Here is a 23,621-nt window from a genome sequence, read left to right on the forward strand (position 1 = left end):
CAAAATGCATCATAGGTGTTACTTTTTACAATAGCGTTTGTCCCTCTGCTAATTCTTGGCAAACAGGCTGGGTGTGAGGGGGCTCCGTGTCCCTGCGGGGTGTGCACAGCCCGCACGGGGACACTCGGGGTGCACACACAGCGTGTTCCCCCTGCAGATATGAACCTAGACAGGCCTGCACATCCAGGGACCTGCTCACATCAGATGCGTTTGTAAGGAGAGATGCATGTGCTTACACAAAGTCCATACATGTGTAAACTCTTAATTGCACATATACAAACATTAAAAGTCAAATTAGTCTTAGATGCACCTTTGTTTGTTTTTTTTTTCATTAAAAAGGACATTTTAAACTCCTTTTTTTTTGTTCACTTTAGTTTTACTGTAACTAATACAATTCACCTGATCACCTAATGGGATATTTTCCTCTCAGTATGTTAAAACACTGATTAAGATGCATTACAATTATTAAATCGGGTAGAAGAGCACTTCTTGTAAGCTTAGTCTGGAACTCCTGGGGCATAGTTGTGCAGTGACAGTTTTAGATCATTTCTCTCAAGTTACGGATCGTACAGCACAGAACCATGCTGAATATCATGCCAAAGATCTAGAAGAGAAGGGATGGGATTTAGGGATCCACTTATAAAACAGTTATAAAACAATTTGCATATCAGACAATCTGAAGGTCCCTATGGCAGAGCAGTGACTGCTTCCATCTACAAACCCCAGAACATCAGACAATAAACATGGAAGAGGTTCCACTGATTTTATCAGCTCACACTGGTTTCACTGTTCTTTGTTCTAAATGTCCAGGCAAGCACAGCTGCCCCAAATATTAATGTTATTAACATCAATCTAAGTCACATAATAACTGTGACTGTTGGTGGTATCCTGGTATTGCACTGGAGCGTTCTGAGTTCCGGAATGCTTCTACATGGAATGACACGTTTGAGTAAGGGCAGAGGGTGATTGCAGAGCCCCTGGAGCTGGTGCTGAGCTCTGAATAGTTCCTGTGCTCAAGAGCAAGACTGTGCATTAAATCTAACCCCCCACTGGTGTCAGGGAACCTGAGGGAATGATAGAACAGAGAACTGTGGGTGTTGCCAGAGCTCTGTTTTCTTGCCACAGGCCAGTTCTCCAAAGCAGCTGCCTCCCAAGGCCGCCCTGCTCTGGGTGGGAGATGGGCAGTTCAAGCACTGGGTTCATGCTCCTCCCCACCCATGTCCCTAAGCACGGGCACAGCTGAGCTCCCACAGCCCAGGCAGTGGCAGAAACAAGCCCAGAGAAAGGTGCAGTGGTCACTTCAGCACCTTTGCTGTGTCTGAGGTGCTGATCCAAGGGGACATGATCCCCATTCTGGTGTGTCCTTGATGTTCTTGATCTCTGTCCCACCCCTGCTGCCTGGCCGTATTTTTGAGTCCCTTCATGTTTCATACAAACCCCAGGATTGTTTCATGTGCACACCATGGTTTCTGTTACCTGCAGAAACCCTTCAGCTGCTTTTCAGTGTCCACATAAATCTGTGACCGTGCAGCTCTTCCCAGCAGCTAAAGGAATGTTTCTTTACTGATATTGTGGCTCCTCATGCTGCTGGTGTCTGAGTCTGACAGTGCAGGAAAAGCTTTGTGCTAAAGCCTGGTGAGCCCCAGCCTGCCGGCCCTGCCGTGTCCTTGGGGCAGGGTGACATCTATTGGTCACAGCTCTAGTGGGTACTCTCTACTCCTCATGAAAACTAAGGAATGTATCCTAAAGGATTTAAAGCATCAGGCTGCAGTTATTTCGGCATACATTAAATGCTGCTACAGCCTTTTGCTGCTCAGTTTGGTTCATGTGCACTCTGCTCTCCTGCTCTAACAACAAATGAAGATTACCATTGCTTTGGAGCCTGTCTAAGGACACAAAATGAACTTGAAAAGCACAGTCACACAGCTCTGCTTGCAGTGATGGGGACAATTCCCAGGAAGAAGACACACTGGAAGTGATAAGAATTGAGGAATCTCACCAGTTGCTGCAAAATACTTTCCACAAAGCTTTGAGTAAGGGACAGGGTACTGGGCTCAAGGAGAGACTGGAGAACATGGATTTACTCACTGTGATGCTAGCAATTGCAATTCCAACAATTCCAACTAAGTGCAGATGAGTATCAATTACATTCTGAATTTCAACCAGGCAGTTCTGTTAAAAAAAAAATTAAAATATTTTTTATGCCTGGAAATCTGTATTTCAATCAATTCTATCAGCTGTTCTCACTGAACAACAGATAAATACAAATATATTAGTGCAGTCACTGTCCTAATTCCTGCATCTAAACCTTGGGTTTTGCTGGATCATTTTCCCAGCATCTTCCCTTTTCTGGTGAGGCATCTGTACCTCTTGCCTGGAGAGGCTGACACATGCAAGCAATTTTCTTACACTCAGTTTTTTCCCTAAATTTAAACTCCTTTATGTAACAGGCCATGCTAAATCAGGAGGTTTGGTGCTTCATTTTGACATTGAACTCACAAGCAGATTCCAGAAAAGACAGAAATTACAGAAATATCTTTCATAACAGCAATAAAGTTTCTAGTCAGGAGGCTCCATGCATGGCAAAGGTGGGCACTTGCCAAAATTCAGCCTCCATGGGGAATTTGGGGTCCTGTTCTGTTCCCTGCTTCTCCCTTTTCCTTTCAGATAATGCAATATTGTCTCACCTGTCATGGGATGCCACAAACAGGTGTCACAACTGAGGGCAACGTGACCTTCAGCTTAATTCTGCCTCCACTTTATTCCATTCCATAAGGAATTTCATGCTGGAATTTGCAAGGTGAAAAGGAACTTCTTCCTTTCTTTTACCTACAGAATGTCTCCAATTTTGCTAAAGAACTGACATGAAGATTAGAGCAAGCAGGACAGAGGACACTTGCCTTTGGCAGCTGGATGTTCTCTGGACAAGGTAATCCTGTTTGTTGTTCCACATTACCTTTACCACAGCACTGGAGCTGAAACAGAGATGAAGGATCAAAGAGGGGGAAACCACAGACTGTGTCATACTGAAAGTCAGTTATTACTTTCATTCTGAAAGTAAGACAGTAAATAAGTTTAAAAAAGAATCTGTACAGATCAAGTAATAACCTTATTCTCTATATCTAAACTGCTGCTTCTGGTAGTGTTCCAACTGCGTGGGACAAAACTCTCAAAAATTAGTTTCAATTGTCTGAGGCCACAGCAAACAGCCACATTTGTATTAACAACAATGTTCAGAAAGGATTTTTGTTACAGTATTTCATAACAAAGCAAACAAGTGGATTTGGGAAAAGCAGATCCTTGGCTTACAAGAAAACAGGAGTTGTTAAAGGGAGAATGCAGAAAGTTCAAATATCACATACAGAATTATGGGCAGTGCACAAAAGCTACAGCAGAGAATGCTGGAATTTTATTTCTGACACAACATCGTGCTGGGTTTGGAGACAGTAATAAATCAGTTTCAGAGGGTTTGTTTTTCCTGTTTGCCTATCTCCCACAAAATGCTTGGAATTCCTCCTTGGGTCAGAAATAAGAGCTATGGGAGAAGGACAAAAGGGTCTGAGGTTGTGAAATGTTTGTTCTAAAGAACGTGGGAATTGCTGTAAGGAGCAGCAAAGCTTGGCCTTGCTCTCCATGGGAGGCAGTGTAGATCCAGGATGGACACAAACAGGATTACAGAAGTCACAGGTTGTAACTCTGAGTCAGACATTCACTGTTTGGGTGGCCTGAACTGTGTCACACATGCTTTTGGTATTTCACCAACACTGTGTGTCCTGGGACACAGGTCACATTTTCTCTGACAGATGCAGAGGGATGCAGGCATTTCTCCCTCTCTCTGCATTTGCAAGTATTTATCTGTGGATTTCAATATCCAGAAGCACCATAACACTCATTTCTTCTGCACACAAAACCAGAAGCATCAGAAATTTCAAAGCCTGGCTAATTGCACTTTCAAATGTAGAGATCCAAAAACCGGAATTCTGACAGAGCCCTCAGGAAACTCTCAGGGTTGAGGGTTTAAGTACATTCAGTTCTATTTTGCCACACCTCAGAGGGAGGAATTGTGGATTTAACGGGCAGGGTGACAGTGGAGCAGTGGATGTGGTGTTAAGGTGGAGCAGTACTCACAGCCACGTGGTAGCGGTAGATGGTACTGTTGACCTTCCCCACTGGGTTCTTCATGTAGTCCTCATAAGCATCTTCATAGATTTTCTGGGCTTCCTGTATTGCCTGCAGAAATCAGACTTTCTAAGTGAGTTGCAAATCAGTCTTACCCCCAATCCAAGATTTTCACCTTGTGTTCTCAACCTCCAGGGTAAAAATTTGTGCCTGGTAAACAAAAGCCAGGAGGGTTTGTGGCCTGGGTCAGAAGGTTCATAGGCTCTACTCTGTGCTTTGGTTAAACACTGTGAGCTGGGGAAGTTCAGGGCCTGAATTTGTTTGCCCTTCTCCCAGGCAATGCCCTCTTTTCATACAGTTCCCCTTGATGTTCCTTCAAGGCTGAACCACACCTCCACTTTTTCATGAACAGAGGCAAAAACTTGATCCTGTTCCAAACTTGTGATAACACAAGCTGTCATTGCCTCCAGGTAAGAATGTCAGAGAGCCTTCCAGGGAAAAGTCTCCTGAAAAGGCTTCCCTATGGAACAGCCAGGTCAGTGGGCTGGAATCCATAATTGCCCCATTTTTACATCAGAGGCTGTTTGCTACTTACCACTTTCTTGCCTATGAAGGCAAATACTCCAGCAGTGACCTCACCTGCAAATATCACCAACAGGCAAGCAAAGAACTGCAGAGGAAGGAGAGAATCTCACATGAGTGTAGCTTGTTCATGGGGGCTGCCAGCCAGCCCCTCGTCCTCCCCAGGCCTCAGCAGCCCACCCTGAACCAAAGCTCCCGAGGGGCTCTGCACAGGGCTGCCAAGGCAGACTTCTTGTCACATTCAAACAAGGGGGAAGTGGCAAAGATGTGGCTCAGAGGGAGCTTCAGGAAAATCAGAGGGTAATTCCAGGGAATACATCACAAGGGACCAGCAAGGGCACCTCTACACGTATGCCAGCTCTGCAGTAGCACGGTGGCTGCTGAGTCCAGAGAAACTGGATTAGCCAATAAAAGGACATAAGAGGTAAAGATCTTTCCATTAATGACACCAAGCACTGATTGCTTTGGATGGTTTTCCTGCACAGCCCAGGCCCTGGAAATCGTTTACTCACTGTTCCAATTAAGCACTGGGACTCCCGTGCTGCTCCACAGCATCCGAAAAATCCAACTGCTGACATGATGGCCCCTGCTCCCACCAGTACATAGAGTCCTGTGGAAATCAGAGCCAGGCAACAAGTTCAGAAGGTTTCTCTCCCCAGAGCCTGCTTCCTATTTCATCAGCCTCACCATTTACAGATCTAACAAGGTCTCTGGCTCTCACAAAACTGGTTACACAGAAAAGGTTCTCTGACCACGGGAGGAGAGCAATGCTTTCTTCAGAATTCTTGGAGAGTTAAATAAGACAATTTGAGATTATTTCAGTTGGTTAGATCATGGTGCTAAAAACACCAACTTTGCAGGTTTGGTTCCTGGATGGGCCATTCACCTGGTGATCCTTGTTGGTCCGTGCCTTCCAACTGAGAATATTCTGTGATAATCTGTGACTTCCACCTTCCAAGTTTGCTGTCCCGGGGACAGCTCAGTGCAGGAAGAACAAGCCTCATGCCATCCAGAACCCCCTTACACCTCTGCAATAGGCAATGTAATGCAAAAAAACCTTCCAGCTTTGCTAGAGGGCTTATTTCTGGGAAACCTGGGGCTGGAAATGTGCTGTACTGCTCTGCAGGGGGATAACAGAAAGGAACAGGGGAGATGGCAGCATAGCCCCATACAGATCTAGGACCCCAGCTGTAACCTGATACCTAAAAATACAAATTTAAACATAAAAAATCTTATTCAACAGGTGTTTTGGGGTTGGTTTTGTTGTTGTTGTTGTTGTTGTTGTTGTTGTTGTTTTATTTTGTTTTGGGTGGTTTTTTTTGTTGTTGTTGTTGTTGTTTTGGGGGTTTTTTGGTTGTTTTTTTTTTTTTGTTTGGTTGGTTGGTTTGTTTTGGTTTGTTTTGGTGTGGGCTTTATCTAGGACAAAAGGAAATCAGAGCACAGAGTTTCTTTCCTCCCTTGTGAATGTACATTTTTGATCTGTTCTTAGGCAACACACGGGTTCCTGTGGGGTTCATCAGACCACAACCACGGGGCTGTGCCTTGGCTCTGGTACTGTGCTGGTGTAATTCCAGCCCTTGCCCTGTGCAGGCCGTGCAGAAATCTGCCGTGCCAAGCCACTGCTGGGGACAAGAGCTTCATGCTCCTTCTCCTGGTGTCCTCCTGGTGAGGGACAGTGGAGCTGCAGGCGGAGTGCACTAGAGGGCACAGTGAGCCTTGCTCCAGCCTGGACTACCCCAGCTTCCAACGAGAGCCTTCAGTGTGCTCAGTTACCAGTGTAAACATTATAAAATCCGAGCCAGGCTTAGCAGAGCTGCTGGAATTCGCTGTTAGCAGGCCTTGTGTAACCTGGACTAGAAAATCCTACAGATGACGATTTGCAATTGCTAGGAAAATGTCAAAGCAGTCAAAGGTTGAGTGCAGAGCCTGCGTGCAGCTGCTCTGCCTCACTGGTGCAGCCTGCAGCCTCCTGCCTGCTGCCCATTCACTGCCACATCCCCCTCCAGTCTCTGTGTCTATCCCAGTTCTTGTGATCCTTCTCCCCTCCCTCCTTCTGCCCCAGCTCCTGTGAGAGATACATTCTGCTAAATAACAATAAAACAATTACAAGTCATATGGCTTTGCCCTGATAATTGTAATATACACGGTGCTGGGGGATGCTGTTTGCTGTCTGGGTTGGAATTCTTATTCCATGTTTTCTGGATTTTTAGTACTCAGCCACCTGTGACTTACTGGGACTGAGCATTCTTCAGGCTAGACTTGTACAAATACTCACATCACTGGTTTTTACTGATGTACAAAGGTATTTATGGCTCTGGGGAGAAAGGTCAGCCAGTCCTGATGGAAGATGAATGGAAAAAGACAAAAAACCCTCGCTCAGGTGCAGAACCTGGTGCTCAACAGCCAAACACCAACACTGCCATTTCCTGAGATCTCCATGGTAACAAACGGTGTAATTACAAAGAAGTTTCCTGGACGTATTCAGTGTGTCACTCCCTACTCCCTCCCTGTACTTATCAGGCCACTTAGCAAAGATAAATTTGAGTAAGGAGACAGGAAAGGAGTCTTCCCATTTCTTTTTGTTATTTGCAGCTAGGAAAGACAAAGCTCGGTGATTCTTGGGGCTGAGACCACTTTCAGGAATTTGGATTTGCATTTGTCAGAGAAACAGCCTGAGCATTTCACTCGAATGACTCAGAGCTAAACCACTACCTCAGTGAGAACTTCCCTTTTAAGGCGTGTTACAGGAAGAACTCACACCACTCACTAAACAAAGCTGAGCCCCACAGCTGAGCCAGCCAGGAGTTAAAATCCAGCTTCTGCTCAGGAGAGTTCATCCCACTTTGCCCTTTCTCAGCCTGGGAATACCACTTGCTGATACCCAGCTATTTCTAGATGGAAAATAATGTTGACACTTAAAATTTCCACAAAAATAAATCTATTTTTACTTTTTTACTATATATACACACATGTAATCTTTCACACAGCAATGAAGCTTGTGATTTTGGGGTTGTCCTGAGGCCAGAACTTGCCCTCAATGATCCTTGTGGATCCCTTCCAATTCTGAATATTCCATGAGACACACGAAGAGTAGCTTGAAAAAAATTCAAAGGGGCCAAGTTACTTCTCAGCCTGCACTGAGAGGTTTCCCAGCACCCACAATCCAGGGATGCTCTGTGGAAAGATGACTTCTAGGAAGGATGTCTAATGGAGACCGAAATTTTATAATTTATGGCTTAAACATCTTCATGGACTTTTGCCTATTGTAGCAAAACTGTATGACAAAAACTTGTATGACAAAAGCTGCAGAGAAGCCCACCACGCCCTGACTAAGGCCCTGCTCACTGCTGGAGGTGAGATGAGCTGGCTCAGCTCGGGTCTGGGGATGCACTCACAGAGGGATCGAGGTCACCCCTCGGGTGGACACCGCAGCCCCGGGGCTGTCGCGGCCAGGCTCGCTCAGACCCTCGCAGCAAAGGGCGGCAGGAAGAGAGGTTTGGGTGTGTGGTGAAAAACCCCTCTGGTCAGAGGCAGGGGACACACATCTGTGCCCCAGCACCCCGGGAAAAGCGCATCCACGGGAGGGACAGCAGAGTCACAGCCCATCAAAGGATCCCCGGACCCTGCGATGCAGCAGATCCAGCGCCTTGCAAGGGGCGGTGGCGATCCTAGCGCCCCTCAGGAGGCACGGGGGCCTTCCCACCTGCCCCAAATGTTTCTTCATCCGCTGGATTGCACACCCTGCGGCGGAGGATGCTCACCATGCAGGCGAGCAGATGCAGGGACCCTCGGATGGGTGATATGCTTCCACCTAACCCCTGTCACTCTCCCTGTCCGTGCCTCCCCCCGCCTTTTCTTTTTCTCTTCCTTTCTTTTCTCTTTCTTTCTCTTTGCCTCTTTTACTATCAAATAAAAGATATCAAATTTTTGGCACCAACGTCTAACTTTGGTGGGGTTTAATAATGTTTTTTGGGCAGATTTTGAACTTTTCTGGGCTTGACCCGCTTTATTCACAGACCTACTTTCCTTTGCTCTTCTATGTTCAAACTGGTTTGTAACAATATCAAAACTGTAGATGCAGAAACATCCTGGATGGTGTAAGTATGTAAGACAAGGATCTTCTTTTTGGTATTTCTTCTCTTAGTGGGCTGTACACAGCAATGTAGGCATGATCACCTTAAATTCTTGATTTAAAAATACCTAAATTTAAATTGAGACTCTCTAGAGAGAAAAAAGCAAAGGGTGGCAATGTCTGGCACACAGCCCTTGGAATCCCAGCCTCACCTAAAGCCCTCAAGCACTGAGAGCTGTCAGGGTCAGCAGTGTAAATCCAGACATTTGGTTGTTAATATCACACCTTTCCTTGCAATAGTATCCAGTGTTAGAAGTACCTCAGCTTCACTAAAACCCATTCCTTCCCAAAAAGCAGGATGGAAAGTCTTAATCAGCTTCTATTCATCAGCACTTCCACTGTAAAATACAAAGCCTTGGCACGGCCTCCAACTTGGCATCTACGGCACAGCAAGGAAATAAAAAAAAGTCAGTTTATAGCCACAAAATGGAACAGGCTTGAGAGCTACAAACTGACACAAAAATTCTCTACTAAGCTCAACATGGCAAAAAGAAGTGTGTGAGTCAGGTCAGGATAAAGAGTTTGTTTTGGTGAGTGGAAAATGATGAGAAGATTGTCCAGCTGCAGCTTTTTGTGCAGCAGAAGGAAAAAAGTACAAGGTGGAAAGGAAGCAAAGGTTTGTGGCCTTTGTGAATTTTTTCCTCTCATCTCTTGCTGCCTCTGTTCATTTCCTGCCATTCTGCTCTTCAGTCTGTGTGTGCTCATGAAGAGAGAGAAGGTTTGGCACCTAAATGGGGAGCAGGGGATGCAGAGAGCAGGAATGCTGCTGTGGCATCAGGAGAGCCAAACCGGCCCCAGTGACAGAGCTCTGCCATCTGTGACTGCCCACACTTGGAATATTTATTCCACCTGCATTTACGACCCACAGGCAGGTCAGTCTCAGCCCCTGAATGCAAAAGGATGAACAGGCACATTCCAAAGATTAAAATCCATGTGCAAATCTGTCAGAAAATTGGTTGATTTAGGCAGACACAGCCAGTGCCCTGATTACTGAGGGGTTCTGGGGGAAATCGGGGCTTCTTTATAACCATAAGAGGATGAAAAACAGCGTGTCACAGGACTGGGGATTTTTGGACAGAGCCTATTCTCTTTTTTTTTTTTTTTTTTTGTGAGGCAATATTGAGGTTTTGGGGTGTGGCTTGTTTTGCTGTGCTGGCACCCCCCCTCAGTTTTTTATAGATGTGAAGAGAAATGAAGACTTCTCCTTTTAGCAGTGAGTCAAGTGAGAGAACACCTGATAACAAATTGATTTCCCTTCTGCCTGTAACTTAGTGAGTATAAGAGGGGAAGCCCCTTCTTCTACCATTGTTTTATTTTGCAAAGACAAATTTGGAAAGCTACAAAGCAGCAGTTTTTCTGTATATTTGATTTTTTGATTCATCCCATGGGGAAAATCATTCTTTCCTGAAAGGAAATTGTCAAATGGGGGTATTCCCTTTGAAAATTCAACAGGAGGGATTCCCATTTTCTAGCAGACTCTGCTTTGCAATTACAAGGGGAATTAAAATGTTATCTGGCAGTCTCAGAGCATCCTGTGGTTCCCAGTGGTGAAGAACAGCAAATCCACAACTCAGCAGATCTGTGGGTCAGCCTCAGTGCTGGTGGCACAGAGTCCTTCCCTAAGATTCTGTCTCCTCTGGATATAAGGACACATCCCTGCTTGGGCAGGACTTGGGGACAGGAGCTCTGCAGGTCTGAAAAAGCACCTGAAAAAGGATCAAGGGATTCCGTGTGTTATTTCTGAGTGAACAGAACCTCTGTGATTAGCAAGGATACAGAATTCCATCCCTTTAGACAGATAGAAGAGAAGGATGGAATTTTTTAACTACTGGCTGCTATGTGTTTTTTTGTATATCAAGAGTGAGGGAAGGATCAGCCTGGGCTGGAAGAGGTCTCATTTCAGACTCTGGAAGAGAACCCACTCCCAGAGCTACTTTTGTTTGTTGTTTGTTTGTTTGTTTTTCCCGAAGTCTCACTGAAGGTTTGAGGCACAAATCCCTGCCTGGAGCCCACTGCAAAGAGCAGGAGCACACAAACACACCCTGTCTCTGTCTGGCTTTATTTCACATGGGTTTCTTGTTTACCTGGCTGCTATGGGCACTTTCCATTTGAAATAATTCTTGTTTTTTCTCCTCTCCTTTGGGCTGAGTAAATAACCCTGAACAAACCCCCAACTGTTCCTGCTCCACGGAGAGAACAAGCAGCTCTGTTCTGGGGTGAGGGACCCAGACAGGGCTTGAAGGGATTTTCCTGGGCTTGTGTGTTCCCTGCAGCCCCGGAGGCAGATGTCCTCCTCCACGGAAGGACTGAGGCCCTCCAGCCCTTAGGAGAGCACCAAGGAACCTCTAGCACAGACACACTCCTGGAAAATATGAGAAACACACGTAGGAGTTGGGAAAAAAACGGCCAGACAGGGACAGTTGTGTGTGTGACACCAAACTCCTGAAACAGGCTTGTTACTTGAAATTTCCATTGTATATTTATTTATAAAATACATTTACAGAACCGGAGAAAAGCTGCAGAGGCCTCTAAAGTGACATGAATTTCTGGAGAAGTGGAGCATACCCTTAATTTGAGCATAATGGATGTCTCTGATTAAGTATCTTGTGTGAATCCAGCAGGGATTTTGTGGTTAATCTTCCTGGAACCACAAAAGCATTACAGGCACCAGCCAGTTTGGAGGCTTCTGCTGATGCACAAATCCTGAATTTCAATTTAAAAGCAGCCTCACTCTAATGGAACATCCCAGTCCAGTTCCTCCCTTTCCCCCAGAGCACCAGCCCTTGTTACATATCTTGCTCACATGCATCCCAGAACCCTAAATAATCCTGGTGCAGATTCCCTCGGGGCAGTGTGTTCCCAAAGCTGCTCCCAAAGGCTCTGTCAGTGACTGTCACCCCCACAGCCTGCTCTGAACTCAGGTGTCACCAACACACCTGTGCCAGCTGGAGCTGTTGTGCCCTGGCTGAGCTTGGCAATGGGTTCTACAAGTGAACGATGTGAACAGAGTGGGAAACTTCCTCCCATGGGGGCTGTTCAGAGCACACACTGTGGTCAGAACCAGATGCACAAATGTCTTGGTACTTTTTCTAGTTTTGTTGCATCCTTTTTGACTAGAACCACTGAGCGTTCAGGACACTGAAATGTACACAATGACATTAGGATTTTTCAGTTGGATTCCCATTTCCTTTCTTCATAATTCCTGACATTTATATGCCTGTTTGACTGCAGTAAGCAAAGCACTTTGTTGTCAAGAGCAACTGATAGTCTAAGATCATGTTCATGTGTGGTTGTAGCTAATTTAAACTCTGTCAGTGTTTGTACTGCTTACATTATCTGTCACCACTTGCATCACTTTGTTGATACTGTATTTCTTCTGCCTTTGTAATGCTCAGTCATTTGGTATTCTGAAATGCTCTTGTCATTCTCTGCAATCACCTCTAGATTGGCACACTCTGGGTAATCCTGTGTGTGTGTGAGCCAGCTCAATCCAAACCCTCCTAAAGATGCTTTTGAACTGGCACACCCCAAAAAGTATCCTGAGGGCTTTTTGGTTGCTGGTTTGGTTTTTCTTTTTACAACAGACAAAATGCTTTCCTCTTAATGGCTTCAAAGTGAACAGTCCAAATGCATTTACAGCTCTGTCAGAGTGAAACAGCACAGGACATTTCCTTTATGGGAGTCATAATGGGTTATACTGGTTTGCTTATTATGTAGAAACTACTTCAGAGCACGTAGAGCTCCTTTTGAAGAGGCTGAATGAAAAAGGAGCCTGAGCAACCCTGGAGTGTGGGGTGCTGCTCCAAGAAGAGGAATCATGGAATCATGGAATGGTTTGGGTTGGAAGGGTCCTTACAGCTAAAGTAGTTCCAGCTCCCTGTCATGGGACACCTTCCACCATCCCAGGCTGCTCCAAGCCCAGCCCAGCCTGGCCTTGGGCACTTCCAGGGATGCAGGGGCAGCCACAGCTGCTCTGGGCACCCTGTGCCAGGGCCTCAGCACCCTCTGAGGTTGATATATTCATGTAAGCAGCCACATCCTGGGAGCATCCAGGGACGGGAAGCACCTTGATGCCCTTTCACTCCCCGCAGGACCAGGGGCAGGTTTACCCCCAGTCTCCTCCTGCAGGTGGCTCTTTCCAGAGAGCCCAGGGGTTGCTGTGGTGAGCTCTGGGCTGGCCCTGGGCAGCCTGACCAGGGCAGGGACTCCTGGAGCCCTCCTGGGGCTCAGGGCACCCGGTGCTGTCAGGGCTCAGCAGTGCCAGCAGTGAGCAGGAACCAGGGTGGAGAAGGAAATGGGGTAACTGTGGCTTTGGCTGCTGCTGTGGGCTGGGACTGGCTGGCTTTTGCACAGCTACAGCGGGGAGAGGAGGGTGGGAGAAGTCACCCAGGAGGACAATTTCATGGGCAAAAAGCATAAAGTGCATTATCATGCTTAAGTGATTAAAGAAAAAAAGCCTCCTGAACCTCAGCATCTTGCAAATGTACAGCAATCACCCTGAGGCAGATGGACAGATTGTTCCATTAGGCCAAATTAGCTTGTTTGGTCAGAATTGCCTTTATTCTTGCCTTTATTCTGTCAGGGGAAATACGAATTCTTAGGAGCTGCTGCAAGGTTTAGTGATCTAGATCAGAGACTGAGGCCTTTAGAACAACTTTCATTTTGAGTAAGGTTTTCTCAGGGGGTGGAAGTGGTGGTGTCATACTTTTAAAGCCAATTTCCAGTGCAGCAGTTTCTGTTTTCCACTCTGGGCCACTATCAGCTTTTTCTAAAACACTCTTCCTGAGTGGCAGAAAATGAGTGCTGCTCACAAGATGATAGGAAGAAAGACAAATTCATTGCTTAAGTCTTAAGTACAGACTAAAAGCCTCTCCAATACATGATGGCAGGATCGTTTAATGCTCTTCTTGTGGTTTCACTTCTCTACACAGGAGCTGCTTTGCCAACAGCTCTCCTTTTAAAGGCTGGTAGAGTTTGAGAGGTGGTGGATTTAGGAGAGAAAATCTTGTTGACTAAGGGTATAGTGCTTGACTCCAAAATACACGAGCAGAACTTGAACAAAGTGAGGCACAGGAGCAGAGAACTGCAGTTCACATGGATGGAACTCCAGCCAACTCCTGTTTGTATGGGCATCCTCTGCTATGGAGAAAAACTACTAATATCCTTCAGCTCCAGACATGACTTCATATCCTAAGGCACGCTCCATCTAACTGTACCTTTCAAAGCCAGCAGCATCACTCCTGCTCTCACTGACCCCAAGGAAATGCCATAATCACCCTAAAACTTTTGTCCACAGCTGTTTTGGCCCTGATGGATGCCTGGACCATGACTGGATCATGGGACTGAAACAAAGTGAACAGAGCAGGAGGGTTATGAGCTCTGGCTGTGCAGGAGAGGCAACATTTCAGGGCTGAGAAAGAGCCACCCAGACTGATTTGTTTACATTCATCAGGTTTTGTTACCATTCCTGAGGGATTTTGTTGAGTACATACACTTCAGTTTTATTGGTGCTGGCAGGGATGGGACCCTCTGCACTTCATTTCTGAGGAATACAGAGTTTGTCCTGCTTCTTGCCCTTTGTCCACCAAAAGCAGAGCTGGAAGAATGGGAGTCTGGAACTGATCCTTAAAAAGTCCCCATGTCAGTTTTTGCTTCACAAGTGCTCTACTTGCACTCAGGAGCACTTGGTCTGTACTACTGTGCTTTAGTTATTCTTAAAACTAAGAACGACACTACTACAAGGAATTAATTAAGGACCAATTAATTGTGAGACAGCAATGCTGATACCCTGAGTTCCCACAAGCATCTTATTTCCTTCTGACTGTTGCAGACCTTTCTGCCCAGTAAAAAATTTCACAATCTTGGTACAGGAGTCTCCATAAGGATGAGCAATCTGAGGGAATTCCCTTAATTCTCAAGATCTTTTCTTTATTTGATCAGTGCAGTGTCACAGACAACTCAGATAAAAAGGTATCTGCCAGCTATGGACCTTTGCTGAAATGATCCTTTTTTCTTTCTTTTTTTCTCCCTTAAGTGCAGCTAAGAGAGGGATCTATGAACTCTATCAGATCTGAACTGCAGCTGAACAGGGAAGCCACAGTTTTGCTTCACCATTTGAAGCACAGGCACAAAAACTGCACTGTGAGATGGAGTAACATAAAAATATATCCCATTGTAGAGGGAACTCCAAAAGCTGGGGAGCTGCAGGGGGAGGATGTCCAATTTCAGGAGCCTGCTCCAGTGTAAGATATGTCTGGTAAAATGGTTGGAGACTGCGTGGGTCAAAGAGTTCCAATTCTAACCTTTTCTGTTTTAGGTTTTTCACTGCAAACTGCAGTGGGGAATATGGATCACCAAACACAAAACCACAAGCAGCAGAAAGCTAGGAACACATATGTGCTTGCCCACAGCCCTGCTGCCTGTAAGCTGTTCTCCAACCAACAAAAACATCTCAGTGGCTGGAAAAGATGAACAGGCCTGTTTGCCAAGTCATGGCCCGAACTATTCCAGGGGCAGAAAAGACAGCTGGACTGCTGGTAAAGAACAGGGCTATTTAAGGAGACTCACTCTGGCCTAATGGAAAATGCAAGGATAGAATTATCAATTATTTTACACTAACCCAACATTTCAGATCCAGGAAAAAAACAATCACAAGGAAGCAGAAGAGAGAAGCTGGTTATATTCGGCTGGCAGCTCAACCCAGGTACAGAAAGAGCACAATGTGCTGCCCTTTAGAAGAAAGAAAATTAACTGGTTTTCAGAAGATGGTGATTCTGGAATGTTTCAGCCTACAAAGCAAACTCCAAATGCACCTGCACTGTTGTTCCAAGCACTGACATAAAGTTGATGTGATGACAGGGCCCTGGGTTATCACAAGGAGCCACAAAAGCCACCAGTGGAACACAGATAAAGAAATTATTTTTAGATGTATAAAATAATTAGCTATATCAGCTATATGCTGATATTTTAAGTCATACTGCTGATCTGCTTTCTCTTTCAGCCCTCAGGGCAGCTGCTCCTGGTGTGCTCCACAGTGTTCCATGTTAAGAATTCCTATGCAAAACCCTGGCTGCCACCCAGAAGGCATGTTAGAGAGCAAACACACAGAGCCAAACAAACAACAGCCCCAGAGACTCTGAGAAAGGCCCAATACACAACTGCCAAGGGGGACTCCAAGCTGAAATCTCCTGGAGAGGGAAAGCTCTTCAGTGTGACCTTCAAACGCAGCTTTGTCTGCTGCAAACCCCCCTGTAACTGAACTTCTCTCTGTGCTTTTAGCACGGCCTTGGTCCCAGACTGCTGGCAGCCTCAGCACGGCTGTGCCATCAGATGCTCAGGAGTCACAACAGCATTTAGCAGGATTTGTAATGAGGGAGGGAGGGCAGCAGAAAACTCTTTGGTTTTCTTTCCCAGGGATGCTCTGTTCAGTGCCTATTACAAAAAAAGGCAAAACCTTTGCTTTAAAATTCAGTCCAAAGTGCAAGTCTAAAATGTTTCTGAACATCTCTGTGCCCTGGTCCTCAGCACTTCCTCTCACAGTTACATATTTCAACAGGCAGCTCTATAAATACGTGTGGCAGCCCCAGAGCTGAATGTCATGGTGTCTGATGAAACTTTTACAAGAATATTCCCCAGGACTTCCCAAAATTAACAACTTTGAACAACTTCTGTAATTTCTACACAGGGCAGAAGCAGCCTACATCTTTTGGAGATTTAAATACACATTTAAAGAATATCTTGTTTACACCGTGTGTTCCAGGCTGTGCTGGAGCTGTGGTGCTTATTCACAGCACAGGATGTAGCACGTTCTGCCTTCCAACAAACCAGCAGAACTTGATTTTGAAGGCCAGAACATCCTTCTGTCTTGTTTGCTCTCCTGGGACAAACATAAGTGGATCGGGCAGGAAGCATTCCAGTCTACAGCACAGGGAATTCAGCAGGTGTAAACTGGGTCTGGAAATGAAGTTGGTGATCTAATATGCTGCTGTCATAGCAGCTCAGATGTAAGAGAAAAAGTAAATCATACTTCCTGGCTCTCTGTGGAGATGCTGCAGGGTGTTTTACAATAACCCTCAGGTCCCAAACAACATTTTAATCTGAATAGTTTTATTCAGCCTCACAAAATCCCATGGAAACATTGCTGGACATAACACTCTCCCCATCTATTCCCGTGGCTGCACAGCCAGTTCTGTGCCTCTAGCCTGGCTGCAGATATTAAAGAAACCTGGGCCCGGGGCTGTGTGGAGAATCACCACCACACTGTGAGAATCGGGGTATTTAAAGTAACTGCACAGTCTTGGAGTGATAGGAAACTGCTGCAGGACACCTCTGGTCAACTCCCAGTCCTTCTACCCTGTCGGAGTGGCTTGATGGCCACAACAGGACTGGGTATTCACTCACACTTGGCATTTGTAGGTGGCAAAAATGTTTGCACCAATGGGATTTTATTGGGTCCATCTCCAGGGGTGATGTGCTAAACAGAAAAAAATCCAACTTCTCTGGTGTAAAGAGATGTTACCGTTAGCAGTGACAGAGAGCTGCAGTTGCTGGCAGTCTCAGACAGCCGCTATTTCAGGGTATCTATAGATTTGAAACACAGGTGGCATTTCCCAAAAACCCACCTGGAAATCCCAGGGAGAAAAGTTATCTTAAATGCTAAAATTAGACATGACTAATCCCAGTTCTGTAGACACAGGAACTGGCTGATTCCTGCCCAGGTTGGACAAACAGATCCTGAGATGACTGAACACCAGGTAGGGTCACTTTTCAGCTGTGGAAGATTTGTTCTGACACTTCAGTCTCACTGAGGCCTCCATAGGGAGAACTGCTGAGCAGAATTTTGCTGCTGTCCCGGTTCTGGGAACATTCTGAAAGAACACTTGTTTGGCTGGCTGGCAGCTGCACAGAAAACTCTGGAGGGATATACTGGTGAGCCCCACGAGTCTCTGACCTGTCTCACCTTCTATTCTGAGAGTATTAGCACAATTCACTTAGGATGTGCGGGGACTGGATCTAATCCAGGAGGATTAGTTAGGTCTAAGGAAGTGATGCCAAGCAGAGAAAGGTCAAAAGCCATCACACACATGGCAGGCAGCACCAGAATATCCAGTTTGGTGTAGGTCAGCCCAGGAATTGTTGACCTTTCTTTAAGTCAATGCGTCCTTACACGTGTCACCTGCCTCAGGATACAACCAAGGCTGGAGGCTGCTGCCCTCCAGCACTGGAACTTACCCATGAAGAAAAGCTCCGGGGACTTTTTGTCTGTAGCAAACTCTGCCATGGGCCCGCCAAACCGCAGCCACAGCCCGAAGGCAATGACAGCCAGTCCCGCCAGCTGCAACACAAACAGAGCAGTCAGGGCTGCAGTGACAGACGGCTGGAGAGCATCACAGGGGTGTCCTGGCACCTTGTGCTTGCTTGAAATCCCACAGCTCACAACTGCACTGTCAGAAAATTCATGTAGCACTTGCCAGGGTCTGATAACAACAAATTCCTATTACAGTGCAATGTACTTCTTTTTTTCAGCTCTTCAGAGTAGTGGTGCTTCTGAACTTACTAGTGACTCTCAAAGCTTGTCAGTCATTTAATTATCAAAACTGGGCCTGAATGAGACATGGAGTGGGACAGGGGACCTCCACCAAAACTAGGGAGTGCCAGGGTTGTTACTGGGGAGATATCTTGGATCACAGAAATTGCAATTCAGTGATAGATGCTGTCAAGTGCAAGGAAAAAATCCCTTTAATGTGAACAAGATTAGGTCACAAAGGAGTGTCACTGCATGTTTGAGGGGAAAGATCTACAGGTCTTTCCTCAGGTTTCAGCCTCACCACATGCCAGACTGATCATCAGCCTGCCAGCAGTGCTGTGTGACCTGGCAGAGCACTCCAGCATCCCTCAGGAGCAGAGCTGTGTGTGCTGCAGGCAGCTCCAGCATCCCTCAGGAGCAGAGCTGTGTGTGCTGCAGGCAGCTCCAGCACCCCTCAGGAGCAGAGCTGTGTGTCCCACAGGCAGCTCCAGCACCCCTCAGGAGCAGGCACTGTCCTGCTGCTGTGCAGGCTCAGAGCCTCAGTCTGTGGCTCCTGCACAACCTGGACAAGCTCACAAACACCTGCTGCTTCCCGTGTGGGTGCCAGCCTGGCACGGTGCTCCCCTAACCTGTCCTGCATTCCCTGGCACTTGGTCCATTGGCACAGCTCCACAAGCCAAGTGAGTAGGCAGTTGTGCAGCTGGAGAGCTCGGGATCCCAGCTTTCCTCACAGATGTGTCCTAGCAGAGGGTGAGGGTCCCCTGGCACCCTGTCACAGCATGGGGACCTCCCTGCTGGCAGCCTTGGGCTGCCAGGGCCTCTCCAGGCTGTGGAGTGCCCCTGGCAGTTCAGGATGAATGTCCCAGCCAGCTGAGGAGATGGTTCCTTCCAGCTCAGCGAAAAGGCAGATAACAAAACACAGTACTTGTCACTCTTGAGAAACAAATAACACAAAGCTTTGTCCTTCTGCTGCCTTGCAGCTGCAGCTGGGCAGCATCACTGTGCCCCTGCAGCTCGAGCACAGCAGCACTGTGTCCCCGGAGCGTGCAGCGCTGTCACCACGAGGGAACAGCCTTTGGTTTAACTGTGCTCCCAGCATAAAGGAGACAAAAGCCCAAAACTGCGTGGTCCAGAGAGGCTGAACAGGATGACTTTGTGACTTCTTTTAAAAAGACCCCAGTGAATCAGAAGGAAAGAAAAAGACATTTAAGAAGATAACATTGCTGATTGTTTTCTGGAAAGCTGAAGGGAGAACAGAGCATGAGGGAAAGTGAGAGAAGAGAAAGCGTGAATTCAGCTGCGTGGAACTGTGAGACTATTGAAAAGGTGCAATGAAGGAAGAATGGACACAGCATTCCCTAAATCTCTTGGGGGTGATGCGAGGACTTTGTCTTAGGATAAACTTGGAGCAGCTGCTGGGTCCCTGTTTGCAATGACATTAGTAAAAAGCACTGTGATGCTGTGAAATGTTCTGTTCACTGGGGGAACCTCTCCCAGCCTCCTCCTGCAGCCGCGTGGTTGCCGGGGTAATTGATCGCTACTTTAAATGCCCAGTTTAGACAGATGCTGTCTCTGCTCTGTCATCTTACACCGAGCCGGTGCTTTCCCAGGCAGAGCCGTATCTCCCTAGGAGCGAGCAGAAGCCGGGAGCTCTGGCCGGGCGCTCCCGCAGCCTCAGCTCGGGCAGGCGATCCCGCAGGGCTGCCCGGAGGGAGCCGCGCCCGTGCCACCCGCCTGACCGCGGGCACCGCGGGCACCCCCGGTACACCCGGTACCCCGGGCACCCCCGGCACCCCCGGCACCCCCGGGCACCCCCGGTACCCCCGGTACCCCGGGCACCCCCGGCACCCCGCACCCGCAGCAGGTGCCCGTGCCCCGCCCGGCCCGGCCCGGCGCTCACCCAGAAGGTCAGGTTGAAGATGAAGAGCAGGATCTTGATGCAGCGCATCCCCCCATAGCCCACGCCCATGGCGGGCGCCGGCTCCGGCAGCAGCTCCTGAGGCGGCTCGGCCCGACTCCGGCGGGGCGGCCCCGGGGGCAGGTGCGGGGCCGGGCGGATCCGCCGACCTGGGCCCGCCCCGGGGCGGACTCTGTGCCCGGAGCCGTGCCCGGGGGTTCCTGCGGCCGCCGGGCGGGGCACGGGCGGGGCCGGGAGCCCGGTCTGCCCCGGGCGCTCGGTGAATCCCTCTCGGCGCCCCGCGTGTCTCTGAAAGACGCTCAGATGCTGCGGATGCTGCCCAAAACTTCAGGCACGATCGAGAGTGTGATGGCGTTAAACTTGTCTTGGTTCGCAGCCATAGCTAAGAGCCCCTCAAGTTCATTTTCCAATCGTTAATTTGTTCTCTAATTTGACCCAAAATGCTGACTCTGCTGTCAAAATCTTACAGTTTTCTCATCTTATGATTTTTTTTCCAGCTGTTCCTTCGAGATCTCCGGGAACTTTGAGTCCAAAGTTGCCTGTGGGGCTTTGGCAGGGGAGCACGAGGTACAATTGTGTCTGTGGAAAAGTGGGGTTTCCACTTTGAACATTTCCTCTCCTTATTTAATGAATAAAGGACTTATTTCCTATTTATTTTAGTTTGTTCTCTAGTCATAACTGTAGAGTTCTACCTATTCAGATTATTTTCAGGTTTTGAATAATTTTTCCCTGTGTGTATGTAAACCATGTGAAAATGTGTGGGAAAAGATGTTTGGTGTCGTTATTTTAAATTACACTCCTCTAATGACGCAGTAATACCAAAGGATGCTGGAGGTGGTTTCCTTTTTCACCCACTTTGCTCTTCATTTTCAGTTGCATTAAAGCCTGGCCACATTTTGGAAAAATAATTGCAAACAGTTTATTTAAATTGCACTGACAGAATTTAATAAAGAATATCTTATTCCATTTGCAATGAAATACACTTTGTTGGTTTTGTTTCTGTTTGTTTGTTTTGTTTGGTTTTTTTTTTGTTGTTTTTTTTTTAAGAAACATTGCCTCCACCTTATAACTCAGAGTAAAACCCCACAATTTCCTTTTTTTTTTGCTCCCATGATGCTCTGCTAGATGGTGTTGACCAGTTAGGTCCAATGTATTCCTTCTAAAATAACAAAAGCATGAATGCATTTGAATAATCAAAAATAACTTAATGACAATGAGAACATGAGAACAATAGCAAAACATGAAAACAGTAGCAAAAGTCTTCATTATCCTCTGATATATTTGAAGCAGAGGAAAAACAAGAGAGTGGTTTTGCCTTGGATTGTGATGGCAACATAAATAGTTTTTTTTAAAAATCTTTTATTAGGTTTCTTTACTTCTCTGATAATTTTCCTGCTGATTTTCTCTAAAAGCGTAGGAATGGAGAATTCAGCCTTCATAAGTAGCAGGTCTCCTTCCCGTGTAATTCTTGCAATGATTTAATCCCAAGGTGCTGCTTTTCAGCACGCGGTTCTTGGCATCTCCAGGAGCTCCTCACAGCTTTCCCTGGCACTGCCCACACAGGTGCAGGTGGGGGCACAGGGGTTGCATGAGGCTGGCAAAAAGTCACCGGTGGGGCTCTGCTAGGCTCGGTTTTAGGGCTGTAGTGCCTTCATAAATGACTCAGATCAGGACTCGAAGGGATACTGAGGAATTTTGCTGACAACACAAAACTGGGAAGAGCTGCTGACTGCCTCAGAGGCAGAGAGATCTTGATAAATGTGCAGGCTGGGCAGTCACCAACTGTGTGGCGTTTAACAAGGGCAAGTGCTGAATTCTGGTAACCCTGGATGTACGGACAGACCGGGGAATGAGACTCTGGAAAGCAGCGCCTGGAAAAGCACCTGGGGCTCCTGGCGATGGCAGGGGATGTGAGTCAGTGTGCCTGGAGCTGGGAGGGACATCCCTGTCCTGGGGACACCAGGAACGGCATCAGGGCTGGGCCAGGGAGGGATTGTCCTGCTCACCTCCAGAGCTGGGGTCAGTTTTGGGTGTCACAGCATAAGAAGGAAATAAAGGTGTTGGAGAGCGTCCAAAGGAGGGACACGAGGATGGTGAAGAGTCTGGAGGGGCCACACGAGGAGCAGGGACACGAGGACGGTGAAGGATCTGCAGGGGCCACACGAGGAGCAGGGACACGAGGATGGTGAAGGGTCTTCAGGGGCCACACGAGGAGCAGGGACACGAGGATGGTGAAGGATCTGCAGGGGCCACACGAGGAGCGGCTGAGGGCTCTTGGTTTGATCAACATGAACGAGCCTGAGGTGAGAGTGGAGCTGCAGCTCCTCCCGAGGGGCAGCGGAGGGACAGCTCCGATCTCTGGGACAGGGACAGCACCCAGGGAAGGGCTGGAGCTGTGTCAGGGTGGGTCAGGCTGGATTTCAGGAAAGGTTCTTCCCTCAGAGGTGCTGGCACTGCCCAGGCTCCCCAGGGAATGAGCACAGCCCGGAGGCTGCCGGAGCTCCAGGGGCGTTTGGACACCGCTCCAGGGATGCCCAGGGCGGGATTTCGGGCTGTCTGTGCAGGGCAGGGGTTGATGCTCCCCGCGGCCCTCACGATGTCCCTCAGCCCCGTGAGGGCTCCGCCGTTCCCGCCCGGCCCCTCACGGCCCGGCCGAGCCGCGGGCGGCAGCGCCCCCTGCGGGCTGCGCGCGCCCGGCTCGTTCCCGCCATGGCCGGAACCGCTGCGATCCCCCCGGGAGAGGCCAAACCGCAATTGCGGGACCCCGGCTGGAATTTTGGGACTCTCACCTGGAATTTCGGGGCATTCCAGCTAGAATTTTGGGGTATCCCAGCTGGAATTTCGGGACTCCCAGCTGGAATTTTGGAACTCCCACCTGGAATTTCGGAACTCCCACCTGGAATTTCGGGGCATTCCAGCTGGATTTTTGGGGTATCTCAGCCAGAATTTTGGGACTCCCAGCTGGAATTTGAGTTCCTGGGGAAACTTGGCATTCCTGAGGGTATTTTGGGGTATCCCAGCTGGAATTTTGGGGCTCCAAGCTGGAATTTTGTGGTATTCCAGCTGGAATTTTGGGACTCCCAGCTGGAATTTTGGGGATTTCCAGCCAGAATATTGGGGTATTCCAGCTGGAATTTTGGGATATCCCAGCCAGAATTTTCAGACTCCCACCTGGAATTTGAGTTTGTAGAGAAATTTGGCATTCCTGAGGGTATTTTGGAGCTCCCAGCTGGAATTTTGTGGTATTCCAGCTGGAATTTTGGGGTATCCCAGCCGGAATTTTGGGGTATCCCAGCCGGAATTTTGGGACTCCCAGCTGGAATTCGAGTTTCTGGGGAAATGTG

General features: G+C 47.7%; 1 protein-coding gene across 1 annotated transcript; it reads right to left on the reverse strand.

Moving 5' to 3' along the window:
* Positions 1-300: 300 nt before the first annotated feature.
* On the reverse strand, positions 301-20,566 carry TSPAN2 (tetraspanin 2). Its single transcript, XM_063418232.1, has 8 exons — positions 20,260-20,566; positions 18,065-18,167; positions 5,214-5,311; positions 4,715-4,789; positions 4,129-4,230; positions 2,901-2,975; positions 2,089-2,172; positions 301-604 (listed from the first exon to the last, which is right to left on the reverse strand). The coding sequence occupies exons 1-8, from the start codon at positions 20,326-20,328 to the stop codon at positions 539-541; spliced, it is 672 nt and encodes a 223-aa protein (XP_063274302.1). The 5' UTR covers positions 20,329-20,566; the 3' UTR covers positions 301-538.
* Between the last annotated feature and the right edge of the window lie 3,055 nt (positions 20,567-23,621).

Source organism: Prinia subflava, chromosome 23 (assembly GCF_021018805.1).
Source record: "Prinia subflava isolate CZ2003 ecotype Zambia chromosome 23, Cam_Psub_1.2, whole genome shotgun sequence".
Classification (NCBI taxonomy): Eukaryota; Metazoa; Chordata; class Aves; order Passeriformes; family Cisticolidae; genus Prinia; species Prinia subflava.

Coding starts and splice junctions, on each gene's coding strand:
- TSPAN2 (XM_063418232.1), bottom strand. CDS start 20,328: ATGGGCGTGGGCTATGGGGGGATGCGCTGCATCAAGATCCTGCTCTTC. Junction 18,168..20,259: donor TCTTCAACCTGACCTTCTGG/GTGAGCGCCGGG, acceptor TTTGTGTTGCAG/CTGGCGGGACTGGCTGTCAT. Junction 2,976..4,128: donor TCTACCGCTACCACGTGGCT/GTGAGTACTGCT, acceptor TCTCTGTTTCAG/CTCCAGTGCTGTGGTAAAGG.